The sequence below is a fragment of the Lissotriton vulgaris genome, chromosome 2_1, assembly GCF_964263255.1.
Source record: "Lissotriton vulgaris chromosome 2_1, aLisVul1.2, whole genome shotgun sequence".
Lineage (NCBI taxonomy): Eukaryota > Metazoa > Chordata > Amphibia > Caudata > Salamandridae > Lissotriton > Lissotriton vulgaris.
This window is the reverse complement of record NC_141687.1, coordinates 2,071,335,084-2,071,350,987: the sequence shown is the minus strand read 5'-3', so window position 1 is coordinate 2,071,350,987 and position 15,904 is coordinate 2,071,335,084. Positions and strand designations below refer to the sequence as shown.

Here is a 15,904-nt window from a genome sequence, read left to right as displayed (position 1 = left end):
GCTTAGGATGTCTGCAATCTGATTTTGAACTCCTGGTAGGTGTTCTGCTAACAGATAGATCTTTTGAGGAATGGCCCATCTCCAAATGTCCTGTGCTAGTTTGGATAGTTGGAGAGAGTGTGTCCCCCCCTGTTTTTGAATATAATACATTGCAGTCATGTTGTCTGTTCTGATTAGGACTGCTTTGTTGGTTATTTGCATTTGGAAAGCTTTTAGTGCTAGAAATATTGCTAATAGTTCCAAGTAGTTGATGTGCAGTCTCTTTTGCTGCACACTCCATTTGCCCTGCACTGTGTATTTGTCCATATGCGCTCCCCATCCGGAGAGCGATGCGTCCGCTGTCAGTATCACTTGTGGAATTGGTTCTAGGAACGACCGTCCCTTGGAAATGTTTTTTGTGTTCCACCACTTCAGAGAGCAATGCATACGGTCGTCGACCAACACCAGATCTGTAATCTGACCTTGAGCCTGATTCCACTGTGTCGCTAGACACTCCTGTAGTGGACGCATTTGTAGTCTGGCATGTGGTATTAGCAGTATGCAGGAGGACATCATGCCTAACAGCTGCATAAACACTCGTGCTGGTAGTGAGTTTTGTGGTTGAAATCTTTGTATTAACTTGACCATCGTCTGTATCCTGATTGGATTGGGGTATGCTATGGCTCCTTCTGTGTCTATAGTAGCCCCCAGGTATTGTTGAATCTTGTTTGGTGGCAGGTGTGATTTTTTGTAGTTCACCGTAAACCCTAGGTGGTGCAGCAATTGAATGGTCTTCTGTGTGTTGTGAAGGCATTCTTCTTGTGACTTGGCCTTTATTAACCAATCGTCCAAGTAAGTGAAGACGTGTATTTGTTGTCTTCTTAGGTGTGCTGCCACCACAGCTAGGCATTTTGTGAACACTCCTGGTGCCGTTGTGACCCCGAACGGAAGGACTTTGAATTGATAATGTTGTCCTTCCCCTACAAACCTTAGGTATTTCCTGTGTGCTTTGTGAATTGGGATATGAAAGTAAGCGTCTTTTAGATCCAGTGTAGAAAGAAAGTCCCCTTTCTTCAGTAAAGGAAGAACCTGTTGGAGCGTGACCATATGGAAATGTTCCGAATTTATGTATGCATTGAGAGGTCTGAGGTCTAAGATTGGTCTTAGAGACCCGTCTTTTTTGGGGAGTAGGAAGTATAGAGAGTATACTCCTGTCCCTTGTTGATCTTTTGGAACCTTCTCTATGGCATACTTTTGTAGCAGTGATAGTACTTCTTCCTTTAACAATGTCAGATGATCTTGACTCATTGGACGCTGTTTGGGGGGGATGTTTGGTGGGGTAGCTGTGAGTTCTAGGCAATAACCATGTTGGATAATTTGTCTCACCCACTTGTCTGATGTGTTGTTTTCCCAGACAGGTAGGAACTGTGATAGACGTCCCCCGACCGAGGTTATGTGGTCTGGGGGAAGTTGTATTAAGTCACTGTTTTGGGGTTGGGGGGTTGCGGTTGTTATTATTTCCGCGACCTCTACCCTTGTTGTTGTTACCTCTGTAACTGCCTCTTGAATTACCTTTGGGTGACGTAGGTGTAAAAGAGGTGGATTGCTGATTTGTTCCTGTATTTTTTGAGCCTCCTCTATAGGTGGATCTACGAAAGGAACCCCTTTGTGTTGGCTGTTGTAATGCTCCCATTGACTTAGCTGTTTCTGTATCCTTTTTCATCTTTTCTAAGGTCTCATCTGTGCTTGAGCCAAAAAGTGTTTTCTGATCAAAGGGTTGGTTCAATAAGGATGTTTGTACCTCTTGTTTGAACCCTGACACTCTAAGCCATGCATGTCTCCTTAACATGATACTGGTGTTGATGGATCTTGCTGCAGTGTCTGCCGCGTCCAGGGCGCACTTAATGGAAGTGTTAGTTATAATCTTTCCTTCCTGTATTAGCTGATCTGCCCTTTTCTGATGTTCTTTAGGGAGATGTGTGATGAGTTTTTCTAACTCATCAATGTGCCCTGTCATATCGTGCAAGTAGCGCTTGTGTATTGGCTATGCGTCAGCTATTTGACGCTTGTGATGCTACTCTCTTGCCTGATGCATCTATTAATTTTGACTCCTTATCCGGTGGAGGGGCTTCTCCTGTGGATAATGAGTTCGCTCTTTTGCGAGCGTTTGATACTACCAGCGAGTCTAGAGGTACCTGTCCTTGGATAAATATTGGGTCCTTTGGAGCTGCCCTATATTTTCTATCAATTTTTGTGTTTAACACCCTAGCCCTCACTGGGTCTTTGAATATGTCTGCTGTGTGACTGAGAAGACCCTTCAACATAGGTAGAGTACCTGATGTTCTTTGTGTAGTAGGTAGTGTCTCTAATAGGAAATCCTCTACTTGAGGTTCTGTATGTAGGTCTACCTTATGATATTTTGCTGCCCTATTAATAAGCTGTACAAACCCTGTGTTATCATCAGGTGCTGAAGGCTTTGAGGGATATAACTCTGGGTCGTTGTCATCATCTGACCCTGCGTTATAATTTTCCTATGGGTCATCCTCATGTGGGATAGTGTCATCATCCCCATGAGGTTCTCCCTCCCCTGTATCACTGTCTACATCTGACTGAGGTGTAGATGGTCTTGGTGTAGAAGGTGGAGGAATATTTGGCATAGTGTGAGGAATAGGAGAAGAGGGTGTGCCTTTAGGTCGAGGAGAAGTAGGAGGAGTTGTATTTCTCCCCATTGTTCTCTTTTTAGAAGGAAGAGGTTTGTCTTCTAGCTGTTCATTCTTCCTCTTCTTAGTCACCACTTTGCCAGTTTGTGGATCAATAAACAAAATCTTTTGTTTTGGATCTGTCTGTTGCTCCTGTATCGGTACCGAGTGTTTTGGTTCCGAAAGGTGCCTTTGCTTTCGATCGTCAATGTTCGGTGTTTTCGGCACCGAAGATTTGCTCGAATCCGATTTTTTCAGTGTTGAGTGAGTTTTCGACGGCGAAGCATGTTTCGGTTTCGACATGGAATGCTTTGATGCCGAGCTTTCTCTTGCATGCAGCTTCGGTGTCGAAGTCAATGTCGACCGTCTCTCGGATCCGACATTGTGGGAGGCCGAGAGTTTCGGTTTCAGTTTCAGTTTCGTTGCCGGGCCCGAAGGCGGGGCGTCGGAAACTTTTTGCTGCGGTTTGACCGGGCTCGAAGGCGGGGTCGTTACCGCACGGGGTCGGTTTTTTGGTAAGGGGACGTCGTCACTCACGGTTTGTTGCACGTCGAGTTCCTCGACATCCGACTCGTCCCCTTCCGACCCCGACTGTTCTTCATGATCCTCTTCTTCATCGAGGTGCTGGTCTTCGAACAGCTCCGGGATCGCCTCCGACTGCATTCTGGAAACCTCGTGTCTTCTAGCTCGACGATTTCTAATCGTCGACTTGGAGGGGAATGCTGCGCAGGCTTCGCAGTCCCTGGATTCGTGTTCAAGAGACAGGCAGAGGTTGCACACCTCGTGTAGGTCCTTGTGTGGGAACTTAGCACCACACTCTGGACATTTCTTAAATGGAGTCCTTTCCATGGACTCCGGGCTTGACGACGTCGAGAAAGGCCTCCTGTTCGTTGACGTAGATCAAAGTTTTTCGTTTATGTTGGCGTCGAAACGCGTCGGAATGTAAATGAAATCGCGTTCGATAACAATACCGTCGAATTGGAAATGGAATACGCGCCGAAAATTCACTTCTTTCCGAAGTTAATCAGGAGCGCTTCAATCCTCATCCGAACCCGATGGCGGAAAAAAACAATCTAAGGATGGAGCCGATGCCCATGCGCACTACCAACCAAAGGAGGAGTAACCAAGCCACAAAAGACTCTCCAAGAGAAAAACAAAGTGCAATCATCCGAGCCCAACACCAGATGGCGATCTATTCATAATGTACCATCTGCAGCCCATATGCCTCGAACATACTTTTTTAATCTGAATTTTTACAGGTAAGTAAATAGTTCACTTAAACGCGTCTTTATGCTGCAATACTTCCCTATGGGAGAAAAGGCATATGTTGCATACATATATTTGCGAATGGTTTCTATGGTCTCCTTTAGGACTTACGGTTGTAGGGGGCCAAAGTACCACCACCAATTACTGGTTACCTGCTCTGGGGCATCCAGGTGCAGAGGTGCTAGTCGGGTTGGTAACTGTGTATGCTACACCGGTGGAAAAAAGTGGAGGGGGGGCATCTAGAAACAGGCTGCATAGGGGGACTTGCAAACAACTCCGGGAGCTACCAGCTGGGGGGCTTGGGTCACAAAGGTCCTCGAGACTAGCGGGCACAGCTGGTTGGTTGGTACCAGTGTAGCAGTGCACACTACACCAGTGGAAAAAAGGGGGGGTGCAACTAGAAACAGGCTGCAGAGGGGGACAAGTTTGGGATCTCCAGGCAGGGGTTTTGGGTCTTAAGGGGACAAAGGGGACTTAGCTGGTTCAATGGTACCCAGACTGGGGCTCTCAAGTGCGTAGTAGCAGGGTCAGCTGGGCTCTGTGCACCCCAGGGCCTTGCGGTTATCAGTCTCGCCAGTTGAGGTTGCAAAATCAGGACTGTTGGGCCACTTTGGAAGTGGGTCTCTGCAGGGCGAACGTCCCTCGATGGATGCTCGGTCTCAGAGCAGTGGGAGTCCGGATTGGACTCTCAAGGACGCTGTTTGCTGCAAGGGGTCTGGTATCCTGGGCATTGGTCATGTGCAGTTTAGATTGGTCCTGGTGTCCTCACACTTGGTGGGGGACAGATCTGACCTTCAGGAGCACAGGGTTCTTTTCCTGGGAGGCTGATGCGCCTAACGGCAACTCAGCAAAACTGACTTTGCGTTTTCTGTGCCTGCGGACTGCAGGGGAGTAGCTCCTCTACTCCAAGGGAGATCGCTGGCAATTTGCAAAAGGCTGGCAGTCTCCAGGGGTTCTTGAACCTGTTTAACTGCAGGACATCATTGTCGAGACTTGTGCAGGCAGGGTGTGGCACCAAAAATCCACAGAAAGTCTTTAATTCTCGCTTTTCTCATGGCTCTTCTGTGTCCTCATTCTGAATCTGTCAAATTCAAGTTCCTGGTATCCGGCATGCCTCCTAAATACTCAATTTTGGTATGTTTAGGGGTGTGACAGGTAGTCACCAATTGACTATTTACCTTCAGGGCGACTACACTCCTATGACTCCTTCCTATGCAAAGTGGGCATAACCCTGACCCAGTAAGCCTAATTCCACCAAAACCATAATGTTGGAATTTCACTATTTTGTTCACATCAGGTAGCCCACCCTCAAGAGTGGAACTAGCCTGATGGAGAACACGCATCCTGAAAATCTAATTTTTCGTCCTGTCCTGGTGCCAAATGGGGCTAGGGCGGCAGGGTCTTTTTCTCTATCCGGGGAGGCCTTTAGTCGCATATCAAAGTCGACTATGGTCTTTGAAGCCTCCTGCCTTGATATGCTGATTACTTATGCATCCTGCTTGGAGGAGATAACAACTCTGGCCGGAGCAGGGATTGTTGCTGCCCTCAGAGACGGCGAGCTCTGATCTGCAGAAACCTGTGGTGGCAGGCTGGTCTACATCAGTCAGCCAGTGCAATAGTAGTCGGTAGGGTCAGGGGGCACCTTTAAGATGCGCTCTGGTTGCATGTATTAATGAATTCATCACCAGAATCAGTTCGGGTTTATTATTCGAGCTGTTACCAAACATCTCTAGATTCAGTGAAGCCATCATGTAGCTGGGGAACTCATAATTAACAGTGTTCAACACATGCAAGTAAAATGGCTTCCTTGTTCCTTGTAATATCTAAGAATCGACTTCGAGATCACAGGCTCATATCTGCTCATGCAGATAGGTTGACACACGTTGTATAGTGCACTCTGCTTTAAGGCTGTAAGGCCTGTATACGGGTGACTTACCTATACTGTATGCAGTGTCTTTAGGCATGGCATACAGGTGTGCCACGTCATGTCTTTACTTTTCTCTGTACCATGTCACACAGCCTGCATTGGCAGTTTGCATGAGTGTTCTAAGGGGTAGCATAGCACCATACATGCTGCAACCCTTGGGGACCCTCTTTAGCCTCCTTGTCCTAGGTACCGGGGGTACCATTTACTTGGGACTTACAGGGGGTGCTACAGGTATTGCACATGCGGGAACAATTGTACAGTTTTAGGGAAGAGATCTGGTGCTGGGAACCTGGATAGCATGAACCCAGTGCACTTCTCTCAAAATTGCATTGAATACCCACCAAAAAGTGGGGGTGACCATGTCAATAGGGGCACTTTCCTACACTGGTCTCCCTGATGGATGGAGTACGTTTTTCAAATCCTATATCAGACCTTAAGTGGTTGGTAGAACATACAATAAAGGATCAAGAAGGCAACTAGGGGAAGAAGTGAAATTAAAGCTCTAGTGGGGTTTCTTCCTTTATTCTAATGCTGTCCATTGAGTTAGCCTGTCTCAGAAAACTTATCAGGGAAACTGCTCACTCTGCAGTTCTTTAGAGAAAAAGCAAATCTTATAAAGACTGGCGGTTTTTGAAAGTGTATAGACTCTTAGTTGATGTTGTCGGCTAAGATGACTTTCTAGAAGCCATTCCCAACACTTATTTTAGAACAAAAACGAATGCTCCAGGAACTAAGTGGGCACCATGAACATATACATTGAAGTCAGTTTTCATAACATCGATGCATGCCCTTTAGGAGCTGTAATCCTTGCATCATTGCTTGTGTGGAATAAAGATTACATGAGAGCCACCACTAATGCAAACGTATAGGCAGAGGAATAGGATGGAATGATTTCAGAGGTATAAGTGGGTAGGCTTTGCTTTACAAAAAAGGGTCATGCACGGGCTCGGGCCTGGTTTCTCAGAACCATGGAAGGACATCAGGTGCGTCCATAAATTGAAGGAAATCTACCCATTTTGAAGTAAGAGTGACTGGTGGTAAGCATATGCAAGAGAAATGGCCGTCAGGAGAATCAGTGATAATTTTTATGCATTTCTCTCCTATTTCAGTAGTTAGATAAAAAAAGTTAACCATGTGAACATGGTTAAAGGGTTCACTGTCTAACACTCAAAGGGGACAGGCTTACCAGCTTGAGATTTTTTCTTAGAACCTTCTTTGAGGAGCTTGAATGGAAATCCCACAAAGATGCAGAGCGTTAAGCGGCTCTGCTTGCTTGGGAGTCATTTGCTGTCTTGTATACGGTTTGAAGCGGTGGCTACCAACATCAATAGTAGGTGACCAGAACCAAAAACTGACACAATTATGGGAAGGGAGAACAATGGTAGGGGTGAATAAACGTCAGGAGTGGTAGTAAAGGAACTCATAAAAGAGGAATTTACCACAGTGGGAGGAGATACTAAGATGGGAGAGACCACCGTCTATTTTGCCGGCCACCGCAAGTGACCCAATCCCACCGAGGCAATGGGAGGAAGCGGGGTGCGAAGCTATGTCAATAAGCTGCATGCGTGATTCCGCAGCACAAATCCAGTATGGGCTTTAGCAGCAGTGGAGGGAGCCTGACAGGGGAAGGTCAATAATTGGTCCACCAGAAAACAGAGTTTAATGAAAACAGAGATTAATGCTTCACCACTGGAGGCAGTTACAGGAAATCTGTGGAAAATGAAGACAGCAGGGCCTTTTATTTCCCTTCTCTGGTTTTCTTCGTCAGAAAAGAGAGTTACTGTCTGTAATTCTGTGGTGACTAAGCCTGTGCAAGGGCTCCAACAAGAGACTTCATGCCGTGAGGAAGAATGCTGCAAATCAGAAGAGGTCTTCCCACCACTAAGAGGGACAAGTGCAAGGTAGCGCCTCCTTTCGGGAGAGCGCCTGATATTGTCATACAAATTATGACTGACAGTCCTCAAACAACACATACAGATGTTGTGACTCTTGTTTCAGGCCTTCCAACCAGAAAGGATCATTGTTGTGAAAAATTATACCAAGGCGAAAATCTTTTGAGCTTGGGCTCTGATGGCCTGCCCACACAGAGCTTTTCAAAACTCGACCAGGGTCGCAGAGGCAACAGTCACCGGACAGATCACTGAAACGCGTCCTCGGTATCCAGCTAAGTGTACACATCTCACTATAAATCACCCATCGATGCTCCGAAAAGCAGCTTTCCTTCCCTCTTCCTGCTGTCCCTTGCAGCTATTGGCGCGACATGATGCCTCCTCGTTACCTCATACTGGTACTGTGCACTAGAAGAAAGGGAGGCATTCCAAGGTTGAGCGGCTGGTGAAGGCCTCATGCAAACCCAATGGCGGTGGAGCAGCGCACAGATGTAGAGATCATGTGAATGGAGTTTTCAAAGACCTTGTGGCGCCAAGTCTCTCTGAATGACATCCCGTAATAAGTACACAGCGTAGAAAAGATAGAAAGCGTGCACGCTCCTCACCTCCTCGTCGCTGTTGATCTTCTTTGCTTTGAGCAGTCGCTGGGCTTTGTCGTCGTCCGAGCCTTCATCGCTGTCCGAAGAATAGATTCTGGCACGTTCCTCTGAAGAAGAAAAAAGAGAAATGAAGCAAGAGTCGAGGTAAGAGGAGAACACATTGGCTGTCACTTATTCTCAATGCAATGACGCCAGTTACAAGGAGAGACCCACGGATAATAATGACACGGAAAGGCTCCTACCAGGCCCCGCTGAATGAAATCTCGGGGGCAAAGGGCATGCCACCTGTACCCTCTCCATCCCACTTTGCCACGCCAGAACCACCTCTTACAAACTGATCGAATCTGCAACGCCATCCTGGGCTTTCTTGGCTAGTCAGTGTGCATTTCAGTCCAATCTTTTCAACAAATCTCGCTAGAGCAAATGGTTTCTGCTTAATTACTACATCTTGACATTGCCCAATGTTGCCTTAAGACATTCTTCAGTTATGTATGCCCTAGTGCGTCAAAGAAGTGGTTTGTAATGAAATCCCCAGACGCAGCTAATTTACCTTCTGTAATGATGTATAGGAAGTGAGAGTCCAACACTGAAATGGGCAAAGTAAACAAGAGAAGGTACCTTTGATAAATTAGGAAACAAGACCAGAAAAACTAGGGGGGAAAGGCCAGAGAAGGCAGAAAAGATGGCTAAAATAAAAGAGATAAACAGGCAAGGAATCAGAGATACAAGACCAGAGGAAAATAGCCTTGTATAAGGGGGGAGGGAGCAGGAGGGTATGAAACAAGGGAGAGAGGCTAGTTAGAGGAAAGATCGGATACAGACGGAGTAAGAACACGACAGAAAGAATACAAAGAGAGAATAATAGCACTCTGTGCTACGTGCCAAACAATAAAACTCGATTGCAAGTAAAGAATCTGAACAATTACAGTGAATTCGTTTAGAAAAGTGTAAAATGGCCAACTCTATTATGTAGTTGCGTGTCTCCCTCTAGTGGTTTGTGGCAAAACATCAGTACAAGATTAATTTGGGCATGTACTCAGTGAGAAATATTTGATGACCATTGCTACTTTTGCGCCGTAACAAACTTATCTGAACCATTATTTAGTCACTGTGGTGAAGCATTTCAGACCATGCTTAAGGAGCGTCCAGAAGTTACAGAACTCTGAAAAACGAGACAACGACCCAACGCAGGGTTACTTCAGATGTGGAAAAAAAAAGTGTAAGAAAATGGGCAATTGCTGGCTTAGTTCACAGGTGGTGTTTAGAAAAGGCACACTATATGTCCCCCAAAAGTACACACAATCTAGAGAAGACATCTATTTTTGTGACGTTAAGCTAAGAGCAGGCCGCCGCAAATCCGGTCTCTTGGATCAGAAGGAAATGCTGGTTGATATCTGGGGATGTGTGACAGGAGCCCAAGGGTCAATGAGAGGGGTGAGAAGGCTTTGAATAGACGCTTAGAAGTGACTTTTGAGGCATCCTTAAGGTTCACGATGAGGTGTGTAGTTCTTTGGGGCTTCACTTTCAGAAAGGACAGGATTCAGTTGAATACCTTTCCATTTGGTTCGGTCGGATTTGAACAAGATTGGATGCACCACCTCAGCAACAAAATAAAAAGCGAAGAAAATGTAGGGACGAAAAGAGACCAATGGACAGTAGCCATGGGAGGTGGCAGAGGGGGTGGCACGGGGCAACGATAGGCTGAGGGAGGAAAAGGAAGTAAGAGGGGCAAGCAGCACAAGGCGGAGAGTAGGCAAGCACGTACTCTCATGAAGTGCTAAAAGAAAAAGAAAAAAAGTTGTTCTTGAATGCGAGCAGTGAAGTCATGGCATAAACAGGATGGTAAAAAAAGCTCTTCTCCAGTGCAGGGACGAACACAAAAAGGGGTAGGAAGGCCATGAGAGAATATGCATGCAAATGAGATTAACAAAAAAGCCAACCCATTGTAAGCAATGTGAAGGAATCTCACGGTGAGTAATGATACAGTCCACAATAGCAGTTCGACAACACGACAAAAAGGCAGTATGTAGGCAGACACAAGCTGTATGTAGGCGACACCCAAAACAAGCACTTGCAAAGCCATTGGGCCTCGCTTTTGGCGATCTAGTGGCTTTGGCAAGGAATTTTAGCCATGCTGTGCAGCATGGCAAAAGGAAAAAAAATCAAGGTGTCATTCTGAAGCATGTGCATGGGTGTCTGATGACATATGCTTGGATGAGCGTCAATACGCAAGCATGTGCTTATGAAATAAAGTGGACACCATTTCTTTTTTTACTACGTGCATCATGGAGCACAGGGGGAGGGGAGAAGGACACAAGGGAGATAGCTGGAAAACACATGCACTTTATTGGAGGGCTTATAAAAAAAAGAGAAAAGTAGTTCCCTTAAAGTGAGCAGTGGAAGTACATTTATTTTATTTATTTTATTTTATTTGCGGGTTTGTATCGCGCTTGAATCGACTCCCAGAGGAGTATCTCTGCGCCCAAGGAAACACAGCAAAGCACAGTCAGAGGGGAAACCAGACGGAAAATTTAGTTTTGGAACAGAAAGGTTTTGAGTTGCTTTCTGAACAGCAGATGTTCTGAGCACTGTCTGAGAGCTAGAGGGAGCTTGTTCCATAGTGAAGGACCGACCACAGAAAGAGCTCTGCCTCCGTGCCTGGCCGCCTTTGCTTGGGGCACCCATAATAGAGATTGATTGCGTGACCTAAGGGAACGTGCAGGGGTGTAGGGTATAAATTTATTTTTCAGGTATGCAGGACCTAGTCAGTTTAGACTTTTGTGGATTAGACAACATGTCTTAAACTTCGTCCTCTGCCGGACCGACAAACAGTGTAAATTGTCCAAAAGAGGTTTGGACGCAGTTCAGGGGTGGGGGGGTTTAGGACCAGGCGGGCTGCAGTATTCTGGATCACCTGAAGTTAGCCAATCAAGCAGATGGTAAAGAGTCTATGCTCCAGTGGAGGGACAAACACAAGATTGAACAAGATGGGCAAGGAAAGCCATCAAATAAGAAACAAAGAAATTAGTGGCAATAAACTGAACCAATGGAAAGCAATGAACAAGCTTTAAGCACACCGAAGGTTCTTGGTAAACCCATAATAGGTAGTTTGTGATCAGACAGCACTGTCTGCCAGGCGAGACCTAAAACTGGGATCAATACAAGCAAATAAGAGGGGTGTACAGGGCGAATAAGACAGGCCAATGTGTGCGTTTCCGACTTGGCTGCTTGGCACTGAAATCATTCACTCTCCTCTAGAAAAATGACACATTGCCCCATCTGTGTCCTGCCTGTGGGTTAACCCCCAAGACCAAGGAACACATTTTGGTCTTTTGCCCTGCATACTTCTTTTCTCCTCGCAAATGGATACACCCTGTGTGTCTGAACCTTGGTGTTAATCGTTATTCAATTGCCCATAGGATCTTGAAAAGCAATACCTCTAATGTAATTGTTTGTATATGCTGTCAGTACAGATCTAAAGGTTGTCTGGCATAAACACAAATTTATTTTGTCTCATCCAGACATTCAATCATAGGATTGTTTTTAAAAAATATATATTTTTATTTGCTTCTGTAAAGTGAATAAACATAACAGGCATGTCGCATATAACCATCCTCCATACCCCATCTCCCCTCCACCCTCCCCCCGCCAGCCCATACTCCCAATATCAGCAAGACAGGGCTATATACTAATGACCCATATCTATGTAAAGTGCATAGATCGTTCCAAAGCCTTCCCTCATGCAACCTGGTTAACCGGGTACCGCTCCTCTCCAGTTCACAGTCCCCCGTCTAGGCCATGATATTGTCTCCATTTCCCCCATACTCTATTGAATTTCTTAGGGAAACCCCTCGCTTTGTATGTGACCCTCTCTGCTGCCATATATATCCATGCCCCTTCTCTAATCATCTATCGGAGGAGGTATGGGAGCACCCCAAGTCCGGGGCACGTCCCTCTTAGCCACCACCAGAGCTAGTGCTACGAATATCGGGAGTGGGCGATTAAAGTCTACATCGTTTGTTATGCCCACCAGCACCAGTTTGGGGTCCACCGGAAGAACCACCTCCAGCACCTCACTCAATTCCTTCAGAATCTCTGCCCAGTATGTCTGAATTATAGGGCACATCCAAACAATATAGTAAAAGTCCCCCTGCCCCATACCACATATCAGGCAATTAGTGTCACTACCGCGTCCCATGTGGTGCAGCCGTAGTCTGTCATAATATACCCTATGCCGGATTTTATATTGGAAGAGCCGGAGACGGGACTTAATTGCGACTTCCCTTGGTTGCATCAAGGCTGTCTCCCAGTCCACTGTATCCATCTCCCCCACATTTCGCTCCCATGTCTCTCTAAGCTTCACTAGCCCGTCCGGCGTATTATTGATCAGAGTTTTATAGGTCAGGGAAACTACCTTGCAAGGGATGCGTTCCTGCAGTAAACGACCCTCAAGCGGGGCATACTCTGGCAAGGAAGAGGCGAGCGCCTTCTCCGCCTGCCAAGCGTGGCGCAGTTGCACATACTTCAGATACTGAGTGCAGTGCAGTCCGTATTCCGCTCTCAAGGCCTGAAATGACTTTAGGTCTACCCTTTTCACCAGATCCCCCAGTACGGAAATTAAAATGTCATCCCATCTCTTAAACCCTCTGAGCTTATTCAATTCCTTTAACCACGCGCAGTGCCATATCGGGGTCTGTTTCGTTGGTTGGTGAGTCCATCTAATCGTTCTGGTTGCTCTCTCCCATACCTCTATCGTAACCTGTATTGCTGAGTGCAGTCTTTCCTTCCCTCTACCCCGTATATATAATGTAAACAGGTGCACTGTGCCATTGTCCTTCTCTCCAGGTTGTATGTGAGGTGGGAGATCCCCCCATTGTGCTGGTTCCTTTGCAAGGTACCTAGGGCTATCCTGGATTGTCTCCTCAATCAGAGCAATGACCGCAGCTCAGCATTTATATCTTTAAAACCTGCCGGGGGAGTGGGAAATATTCATTTTGTATGGTTTACAGGAACCGCGGTAACATTATCATTTTGAAAATTGTAGCACGCCCTAAAATCGTAAGGGGGAGCGTCCTCCACATAGCAGCGTCCTCAGCAAAGTTTGCGAGCACCCCCTTGACTTTTCTCTGGTACGAGAGGTTTCTATCCATAGTTATATATATATATATATCACTAGATACGTAAACCCTTTGTCCATGACCCTAAGAGCACCAGGCAAGAGGGACCAGCCCTCTCCCCGTCTGGGGGTATATAAGATCGACTTATGCCAGTTTATCTTGTAACCTGTATGGGCGCCAAAGCGGCTCAACAGGGTAAATAGAACCGGGATCGTAGTGGCTGGGTGGGTGACATACAAGAGGACGTCATCCGCATACGGCAGTATTTTTTCCTCATACGCGTTTGTCTGCTCAATTTTTTAAAAATCTTTTTATTGTAAAACATGCTCCAGTAAGATCACATAGTGGACGGCAGTGTTAATACTTTGATACATAAAAGACCTCATCATATACATTGCATGTCACCATCACGGCCAGCAGGAAAAAGCCAAGCCCCTCATATCCCTCCCAACCCTGACCAGGAATGTCTGGGGCCCCCACCGGTGAGTTTTCTACGAATGGACTTCACTACGCCTTGAAGTATCCCCCCTCCCAAACCCAACCTGCTCCCTACCGCGCCAACCATCCAATCTCATCCCCCTCAAGAAGGGAGCGGGACTCAGGGCCTTCTCCAGCTTTTAATTGGACTCAGAGTCTGCCTGGGTGTCTACCGTCTCTCCTCTGTACCGCCTCCAAGGCCCCCACACTCTCTCCCATTTTTTGGGGCATCCCCATCTCTTATAAATAACCCTCTCCGCCCTTTGGCACCAATCGAGGTCCCTTTCCCACTCTTACACTGCAGGCACCGCCTCACTCCCCCAGAGCCTTGCTATATTCCGTTTGGCGACCATACTTGCTAGTGTTAACCAAATCTTGTCGCTCTTCGGCCATGTGATGTCGCTCGTTACCCCCAGGACATGCCATTGAGCCTCAAGTGGAACGTCTGCCCCCACTACCTCCGCCATGATGTCAGACAGCCTGGACCAATAAGCCCTGATCTTGGTACAATCCCACAGAATGTGGAAGAACGTGCCCTCTTCCCCGCACCCTCTGAGGCAAAACCTCGAATCCGCATAGCCTATCCGGTGTTGTGTCGTGCGAGGAGTGTAGGAGCGGTGTAATATGCGAAGCTGGACGAGCCTGAACCGAGCATGAATCGCCACCTCCCTTGGGCCCTGCAATGCTTCACTCCAGTCGTCATCTTCCAGTAGCCCTACGTCCGTCTCTCACTTTTCCCTCAGAGGGCCCAGGGGGTCAGTCAAATTGTTGATCAGCTTTTCATACGTGAGGGAGATTGCTTTATCTATCATCGGATCCATTAGCAGCCGGTCTTCAAGCAGGGCATATTCTGGCAATTGGTCCCCGGACTGTAAAGGTCCCCGGATGGCATGTCTAAGCTGCTGGTAGTGCAGGAACTCTCCAGTTCCCATCTGAAATTCCGTCTGTAGGACTCCAAATTCCACCATGTCTCCCCTCTTCCAAATGTCGCCTAGTCTGTCAATGCCGATAAGGTTCCAAGCTCGAAGGCCCTGCAGTTTGGCCACTGCAGAGAGTAAGTTCCCGGCCCATAAGGGGGTCTGGGCAGTCAATTTCGCTCCCCATCCCAGCAGTTTCGTCGCCTTCCTCCCCACCTCCACCACTGCATTTGTCTGAGGCGGGAGGGACGCATGGCATCTGCCACTATGGTAGAGAGCCGCCAGGTAGTTTGCATCTCCGAAGACCATACGATCCACTCTGTACGCCGGTTCCTTCACAGGTGCAAACACCCAACCATTAATATTGACAAGCTGGGACGCCCAGTAGTACAGGCGAACATCTGGGATCGCGAGCCCCCCCTCATATACCCCCCTCTGTAACTTCTTGAGAGCTATCCTAGGACAGCCCCCGCTCCACAACAATGCACGCTGTTCCGATTCAACCGCCCAAAAGAACTGCTCCGGCACCATGAACGGTGCGCTCTGTAACGCATAGAATAGGCGAGGGAGGGCCACCATCTTGAATAGGACCGCGCATCCCATTAGGGACAGTGGGAGGGTCCTCCAATGCACAACATCGCCCCTTAGACGCTCCAATTGAGCTGTCACGTTCTGACGCATGTATTCCGCCTCAGTCTTCGATTTCCAGATCCTAAGATACCAAAAAACCGCTTTCCATACGAGCCCAGAGCAGTCATCCGCCACACTCGGCGTTGGGCCTGCCAGTACATGACCCAGGGATTACCCCAGTTGATCCGGTATCCCGAGAAGGTGCCAAATGTACGTAGAATCTCTAACAGTCTCCGGATGGAAGCCTCAGGGCGCTGAACATATAGCAGGACATCATCAGCGTATATAGAAATACGCTCTTCCCAGCCACCACCCATATCTATTCCCCACAGCAGTGAGTCTGCCCGCACCCAAGTCGCCAATGGTTCCAGGGCCAATGCAAAGAGGGTCGGGGAGAGCGGGCA

General features: G+C 47.3%; 1 protein-coding gene across 1 annotated transcript in view; it reads right to left on the bottom strand.

Moving 5' to 3' along the window:
* The window catches only part of LEO1 (LEO1 component of Paf1/RNA polymerase II complex), a 233,683-nt gene that overhangs the window by 32,254 nt on the left and 185,525 nt on the right, over window positions 1-15,904 (bottom strand). The window contains exon 11 of the mRNA XM_086958300.1: window positions 8,366-8,466. Coding sequence (XP_086814426.1) covers window positions 8,366-8,466 — 101 coding nt within the window. The remainder of the gene's footprint in view (window positions 1-8,365; window positions 8,467-15,904) is intronic.